The 8,601-nt window shown below is 32.3% G+C and overlaps 1 protein-coding gene across 1 annotated transcript; it reads right to left on the reverse strand.

Annotated features, from left to right (window-relative positions):
• Positions 2,250-8,296, reverse strand: LOC109327029. Its single transcript, XM_019559999.1, has 10 exons — positions 7,890-8,296; positions 7,651-7,761; positions 6,411-6,509; positions 6,135-6,221; positions 4,968-5,076; positions 4,054-4,862; positions 3,673-3,837; positions 3,339-3,581; positions 2,762-2,983; positions 2,250-2,609 (listed from the first exon to the last, which is right to left on the reverse strand). The coding sequence occupies exons 1-10, from the start codon at positions 7,977-7,979 to the stop codon at positions 2,379-2,381; spliced, it is 2,166 nt and encodes a 721-aa protein (XP_019415544.1). The 5' UTR covers positions 7,980-8,296; the 3' UTR covers positions 2,250-2,378.

Raw genomic sequence — 8,601 nt, forward strand, 5'->3', positions numbered from 1 at the left:
TATTTCTATAAAATAAATAAAAATAATAATAAGGATAGTGAAGGTACTATTTAGATCAGATAGATAGAGTGCTAATATATTTTTAACTCCCAAATCTAAATATTAAAATCTAAAAGCTCAATGTGAGTAGGCTAAACGATTTTTCTACTTTTTAGCTATAAAAATATAGTAACAACTCTAAAAAGTCGTGTAAACAAGAATTGTGGTGCAACAATATTTATATGATTATAGTCAATCGCAAAAAAAAAATTAAACTAGTAATAACAAATTAAACAATATATAATTTTAAAATAATAAAAAAAATATTATATAAAATAATTAATTAAAAATGATTTTATAAATATGTAGGTAATTGCAAGGCGGGTATCATGATACACATTCTCATTTATAACCTATTCTTGTGGGCATGTGTTGCGAGTATTTAGATAGGTAACCATGGTCAAATTTTGTTGTCATTCATACTTAGTTATATATATACATTACACTAACTAATTTTAATCAATGAATGGATGATGAATGTAATCAAGTTAAACAAAATATAGTATAGCATCGAGACTAAATAATATAAGAGTTAATGTATCTTCAATATTTTTTGTTCATTATAGAATGCATCAATAATTCTATAAGAATGTTATTTAAATCATTGTTATACTATGTTGTGATGAACCAAAAATAAAGAAAAGGTTTTATCTCGTATAGTGTTTTGACTTGTCTCCGTAATATTTGTAAATCAATGATTAATAAAATAAATTATAATTTTATGATACATTTTATTTTTTTATGGCATTATATTTTTTTATAATTTTTGTTAGACTTAAAATCTATTTGTAAGGTGAGTTTCAGGTAAGAATAAATAGAGATAAAAGTTTTCATACTCATTTAGCAAGTATTACATTTTATGAGTCATAAGTCTTTGATTTATGTTTATACTTATTTTCCTATAACAATCACATGCAATCTTAGAAGATATCCATCCATTATTCTTATAGCATTATTATTAAAATAAGAATATTTTTCACTCATTTAATGTCATAAGATTTTTATTCTCAGAATATCATTGAAATTAAAAATGCACAAATACATTCTTATGGTTATTCTTATAGGGAAATGTGGATTCCAAAAGTAGAAACAAAAAGATAAAATCATTTGTCATTATAAAATATAAAAGTGTGAATAAGTTGTAGAAATCAAATAAAAATCATATTTGTCACTCCGATAAAAAATAAATATTATTCTTAATTTATAAAAATGTACAATAAATTATAAAATAATGTAAAAAACCCAATTAAAAATAAAAATGACATTTTCCAAAATGTTCTTGATATATTTAATTTTAATTCCACCCGAACAACTCATGGATTCTACCAAATTTCTAAATTCAACACATAGAAACAATGTATGTTTTTGCCTGCTTTCAACATAAAGTCATAAACAAAACACATAGGATTAGGTAAAAAAAACAAAAGAGTTAAAAAAAGATTTGATATTCTTGTGGGTATGAATTCCCCCATTCTCCTTCAATGCAAGATTCTCCATAACAAGAATTCTACTAAAGCCCAAGTACAATTTACAAGTTTGTCATCATATATTTAATTTAATTCAACGGTTTTATTAAATTGGGAGCATAAGGAATTAAAAACTTATTAGGAAAATAAAGTCCACTAATTTTCCAAAATACTTGAACCTGTTACAATAACAGAAGGGAACTACACTATTTAAGACTTTATCAGCAAACCAAGTTGTCAGAGGAAGAGATGAGTGTACTATTTTTTTTGTATTATCAATAATATCTTCTCACCTTTTTAGATAAAGAATTAATTTTTTTTCCGAAGTTCGTAGTTGCTTCTTCCAACAAGTATCGCTCCAGAGATGAATGCACTGTTTTAAGTACATTAAATAATTTTCACAAGACAGTAGCTCTACTCTTAGTTTCTTATTGGATTAATCCATTTTTGAATTCTTGGCCGAAGAGTTATACTTTGATGAGGCAAGAGAGAATTGAAGACTCTTCAATGAGAATGCATTCAGTAAGGATGAAAAGTTGAAAACTGAAAATGAACCAAACCAGTTGAGTTTAAACTAAAAATTATACTCATTAAATAAATGGATTGAACTTGAGTTAAATACAGTTCAACTCATTAAGTTTATGAGTTGACTCAATTATATATTTGTATAAATATATTTATTGTATCTATGTATATGTATAAAAAATATCAAATTTTATATTAAATAAATAATCATTTGAGCCAAGAAAACTCACCATTATAAAATTAACTCACCCACTAGGCACAACAAATGATCATCCACCAGGATGAGAAATAGTGGGATCTTGATCAAACATGGAAGAACACTATTTATATTGCCACTTCAAGAAATTTCTAATTACTTGTTACACTTTCCATCAAAGTAGAATCATCACTTGCTCTCATGTCCCATTTGAGAGCATGCCTTGTGATGCTGTTTGTCTGTTTTCTCAATCTAACATTATCCATGAACAAATCTGCTAAGAACTTTGTCAATTCATCATCACAGATTACACCTCCATTGATGTCATTGGTTTTATCTACATTGGTAGCAGCACATCCATAGTCCTTCCCTAAGTTTTCAACCTGATCAAAATGAAGACAAAATTATATCAGAATGGTGGGTTTTGCAGGATACAAGAGATCATATCTAAACATGTTGCATTGAATAAATAGTTGCAGCTTAATTTTGTAAGTGGTAAAAGCATAGAAAGTCACAAGAAAGATATAACTTTTACCTCCTCCAGTAGGATATCAATTTGGTCATCAGATTTTGCTAATTGATTAAAAGTATCAGTTGATGATGACGATGAATTCATGGTTTTCCTATATTTGTCTTCAGAGGTTAGATTGACATTGCACTCTTGAAGCTGGTTGAAAAGAAGCCTGCATTTCTGCAGCAAGTTTCTACAAGCAGTTTCTGCCTGCTCCCGCTTTTCTCTTTCGTGTTGAAGAAGTTCCTATATACACCAGAGAAACACAAGTCCTCATATCATATGAGATGAATATTATGATAGAGTGGTCTGGAAACATTTTCTGCCCAATTATTTAAGCTTTCGAGATGGTGTATTGGTCATTACATTGCATAGAAAAAAGCTTGGGAAGGGGAAGGAATATTAATTAACACAGCATAATAAATAAAATTCAAAGGAAAGTCCAGGACAATATCACCCAAAAAAGATATAGAATATATGTTAGACTTCTACTAATTTAGAATGCAAAGACAAGCACATTTGTTTGGAAAAAAATTGAGATATGAACTGTCAAAAGGAAGAAGATCATGCAGAATATGACAGGTGCAGGCTGATAACCTACCTCAGCTTCACACTTCTCCTTCACCGACTCACTAAGCTCCTTCTTTAACACCTTTTGTGTATTACGGAGAGATTTGACCTCTTTAACCAAAACTTTAATATCTGCTTTGGATTTTGCTTCTAGCTCTCCATACTGTTTTGATAAAATTTCCAGCTGCTCTTTAGTTGTGCTTAAATTCTGCAACAATACATCTTTTGGCTGAACAATTGACTCCTTTGTGGAATTCTGACTTGAATTTCCACCCTGGTATCACATCATGAGATGTTATTAAAATCCATACGTTCTACAAACAGAAAGGCTTTATATCAGTAAAGCAAACGCAAAAATGACATACCCCTTCAGACTTTAGTTTCATCTCCAATTCCAATGACTTTTGTCGAAGTACCTCCATATCCCACTGCATTTGGGTAAACCTTTCCCTCTCAATCAGAACAGCCTGCTGCAAGTTCTCCTTACTTTTCTGTTTGGTAGCTTCAAGTTCTACTTCCAAATCCTTGACCTTAACAGATCCAATCAATTGTGGTTACATAACTAATTAATATCTATGAAACCTAAGCTTGTAAAGGTAAAGTGGAACCTATAAAGAATACATCAATTCCCACATATTGTAGATAAATTTATCTTCAATTCAAGTATGTTCAAATATTTGCAGGTATATATGAACAAAAAATAAAATAATTTATGAGGAACAGCATGTTGACCTGTCAAGTTATACCTTTGTTGCCAGAAAATCCTTTGCAGCTATTTCTTGATTTAATCTAACTATAAGGTCCTCCATATCAGTTTTTGAAGTGACTAGCCTTCGCTGCATAGTTAAAAGAATCCTGTTCAATTTATTGCGTTGATCTAGTGGGAGGACTACTTGAGCATCACCGGTAAACTGCAACTCCGTGTGGTTCATAATATCTGTTGCTCTTGGAACCAAAGCACCTCCAGGAAGGTCGGGAGAGCCATCACCATATGAATTTGGAATCCAAGAATTAGACACGCCACTGCCACGTATAGAGCTTCCTTCACTTCCAACACTCTCATTTGAAAGCATACGGACATGACCAACAGCCTTAGGATGCTCATGCTCAGAGTAAAGCTCTGTGGAATTATTAGCTAAAGGTGAAGAATTATAAGAATTACCATTACTTTTGCCCTTCTCAGCAACATAGTTGTCATGTCTGACATTTACTTTATGCCTAGGAAGGCCTTCCAATTGGTCTAGAATATTCTGACCAATAAACAAACCCTCACCGATGTTTGATATGCCATACTTCACGAGCCTTTCCATTGGACTTGTCATATCTTCATCTAATGTTAGATCATCTGTGCCAACTTCAGAATTGTCATCCCGTCCAATTCTTGGAGTTCCTAGTTCAGAAGGCTCGTATGCAGTATCACTACCATAATCTGAGGCAACAGATGAACTGCCAGCAACTAATGATGGGCTCGAATGAAGAGGTGGCTGCACTGAATAAATTATGTTATTGGAATCAGGATCTGTCTCTGAATTCTGCTGGCTTGAATCTTGGAATGCTGAGAAGTGACTCAATAGGGGGACAAAGTGTCAATTAGCATAAACAGACAAAACTGATAAGTATGAGGAACACCAAATGCAAGATGCTAAAGATAATCACATACAAGATCTAGCAGCAGCTTCTAGTCCGAGAAATGATGCCACTGCAGCACATCTTGATATATCAATGTCAGACAATAGTTTCATCATCCATTCCTCCAAAGAGCACCTTCTCTGCAGCAAAAGTAAATGTCTCAAAATCTATGGTTACCTTTTCAACTCTTGCATTCACAATTGTCCAGAACTTTACATGTCGCTCAACTAATTGTAACAAGAAACATTAAGTCAAGGAGCATGTCTAGTTGTCCATATAGCAATGTTCTTACAAATATAAAGGTCCCAAGAGTCAGCTCATTTTGGTAGAGCCGCGGGACATAAAGTTGAGCACCTGGGTTCAAACCCCAGCAGTAGCACGATTTCCCCCCTCCCTGTCAAAAAAGGTTTCCCTATAAAATAATAATTTTGTTAAGATTCAATTAATCAACCTTCCCTATGAAAATCAAAAAATTTATTAGATGAAAATTTAAAGAAAATTATTACCCAGTAAATTATAATATCCATAAGACCACTCCTCTGTAGATAAGGAGAACAAGAGGGTAGTTTTTAATCCATATTCCATGCCATAAGTATCATTATAAAATTTGTATTTTTTAAAATAACCATATAAAATATAAGTGTGTATATATAAAAAATAAACTCTGCAGAAGATTATTAATAAACTCTGAAAAAGTTTTTTATTATTTATTAAAACTGAAATTCATTTTGTGATGTTGAAGAAAAGAGGACTGATCATGAAGTTAGAGAGGGGATTCATTGAAATGATTTGGTGAAATAATAAACAAGTCTAGGGTGAACTACCCAGTACATTAATTATTATGTATGTTTAACCAAAATAAATGTAGTTTTGCTCTTTTTGGTAAATACATTAATTGAACCCATTTGGAGAAGACAATGAAGATATAAAGAAACTCTGTTTTGTACAGGTGTTATGAAAACAAATGTAAAAGAGGTGTTAGCAGTTTAGAAATAGACTGTGTAGTTGTGATTTGTAGTAACCAAACTGCCTATACCGTATCTAAATTTCTACATGCTATTAATCTTCAGTTGCTATGAATGTAGGCCAATTATGTTATTTATAACTAGGTATTAAATAGACCAGAATCAGGAAATTCAAGCAAGAAGCCATGTGCAGATCACATACTGGTACTGTAATAAGTTAAAGAATTTCCAACCTCCTCCAACAAAGCTCGGCTTTTCAATTGAGTGAATCCCTTGGGTGGTGCCGGAGGAATACTTTTCCTTGAAAACTGCTTTTTAAGCTAAAAAGACAGCATGTGGAAAATAATCTAAAATTAGTGTAACCGAAACAAGAACAGACACAGGTGCAAAATCTTTAAGTACTTATCTATCTATATATCATACACACAGATACATACACAAAAATAGGCCAGGCAGCATACAAATACATGAAAAGAAAATAAGATGCAGTTGAAAAATTATAAACTTACATCGGCAAATAACTTTAGAAAATCATTGAACCGTCTTAGTACACCATGCAGCGTTGTAACCCCTTCTGGTGACTGTATACCAACTTGAACCCTGTAGAACTGTCCCTTAATAATGTTAAAAACTAAAACTCACAATGATGCTACTATTCCACAACGTACTATAATGAACAGATTAGGGAAAATCTGTAAATAATCACTGCCTAAGATACCTTAGTTTAACTTTTTCTTTAGGGCAAATTGTGTTTCTTCGCAGCCATGTATGTCATTTGAATTTAAATATTTGGATTCACTTTAGTATTTCTCATAATTAGTTCAAACCAAATCAGGCATTGACAATATAGCACTGGATCCCAATAATTTCGACACACATCAAATACTACCAGTTAAACGAAGTTACAAACAACAGAGAGAAACAACTATTAGGAAGCAGGACGAGTGACAATAGAGTATTAAGGGTGACAAAGAAACAAGTAAAACACACATGGTACAGCAAAAATGAGCTTAACAAGATGGGACGTTAAGTAAACCTGCCATCTTTTATAACAAAATTGTTGGGTTTACTTCAAGTATGAAATCTCACATTAGATATGAGGGGTAGAGTGAAAAAGTTTATTAGTGGAAAAGACTCAATGGACCCTTGTATTGGTTTGGTTCAAGAAGTGGTGTCTCCCTTGTGGCTCTTCACTCTTCTCATGTCCTAGTAACAATGGAACTCCCCAATGGTTGGAGGCTCTCCGATCACGGTCGGATCCAACAGAAATAAAAAGCTTCTTGTCAAACTTGATAATGAAGAAGGCAAATAATGGATACATACCGAATACTGACACTAGTACCTAGTTAGACCGTGCACAATAAACATACACAAAAATCACACTATGGTTCATCTTTCAAATTCAACACGACACTATCATATCTATATCTATACTATCAAAAAGGAAAGTCCCAAGCTTTTAAGACATTATAATTATGCTTCAAAGGTCAATATTCACTTCAATTATCTCCTTCCTTCTCAATTATCGCGCAATTTCCCACGGACACACCTTCAATTTTATGGTCACTTACAAATCAAAATATTAAAACAAAGCTATATCATATTACGATGATGACGACAATGATGAATGCACTTGCATCAAATGTGTTTCACATGCGTACACTCCTAACTAACCCAGACTGAAATATGATACAAAATAACAACTAAATCCGCCGATAGATTTAAAAAACAGATATCGATAAACTTTACCACTATAGGATCTGAATTCTTTGATTTTGGAAGGAAAACCCATGAAGGTATTGTAACACAATAACTCCAACCACTTCGATGATTGTGTGGCCATATTGTATCCCTCCCATTCTACACAATACACAAAACTCACTTCTCAATTACAAAATAACACAATCGCAATTGATCAAGTATCATTACAAAAATTGCATAATTGGTTGAATAAAAACAAAAATTATATAAAAAATTAAGAAACGAACCCATTTACGAGGTGCAGGACTCCAATCCATGCCAAGAGGAAGTGGCGAAGTTCCATCGTGTCTATGCTTCGGAGGACTCCGTCTCTGCATTTTTTCCTTAATCTTTTTCTTCCTTTCTAAGATTTCAATATCAATAATTATTATTAGTAGTATTAGAATTGTTTTTATTCGTTGGGATTGGGATCGTCGCGGATTAGGGTTTTGTCGATTGAATCGGACAAGGTGAAATCTGTGCTGTCGAAGGCACGGCGCACGTTAAGTGTAGAAGCGGCAACGTTGCTAACAGAAGACGCGAGCGCAGTGCGCGTGTATGTCGTGGTGTACACGTGTCCTGCTACGATGAAAGAGAAACAACTATTGTTTGTGATGTAGTGTTCTCTCTCTCTCTAACTATGTTCATAGTGTGTTTGCTTTGGATCTCACAAAAGAATGAAAATTTTCTGGATTATTTTAAACTATCTTTTCAAATTTAATCTATCTTTATCTTGTTAGTTATATTTTATTATTTATAACAATTTTTATTTATTCATATTTAGATTCACTTATCATGATCAAATTTTTATTTTTGGCATTTAAATTATATGCTATGATGCTCTACGAGTTTTTATATTATAAGTGTATCATTCGTACTTGTATTTTAATTATAATTCATTTTCTATATAAGTAATACAAAATAATAACATTTTTTTTTTGAGAAGTTCACATGCTTATA

This window comes from Lupinus angustifolius, chromosome LG14 (assembly GCF_001865875.1).
Source record: "Lupinus angustifolius cultivar Tanjil chromosome LG14, LupAngTanjil_v1.0, whole genome shotgun sequence".
Taxonomy (NCBI): domain Eukaryota; kingdom Viridiplantae; phylum Streptophyta; class Magnoliopsida; order Fabales; family Fabaceae; genus Lupinus; species Lupinus angustifolius.

Coding starts and splice junctions, on each gene's coding strand:
- LOC109327029 (XM_019559999.1), bottom strand. CDS start 7,979: ATGCAGAGACGGAGTCCTCCGAAGCATAGACACGATGGAACTTCGCCA. Junction 6,510..7,650: donor AGAATTCAGATCCTATAGTG/GTAAAGTTTATC, acceptor ATTAAGGGACAG/TTCTACAGGGTTCAAGTTGG. Junction 2,610..2,761: donor TTGATATCCTACTGGAGGAG/GTAAAAGTTATA, acceptor CATTTTGATCAG/GTTGAAAACTTAGGGAAGGA.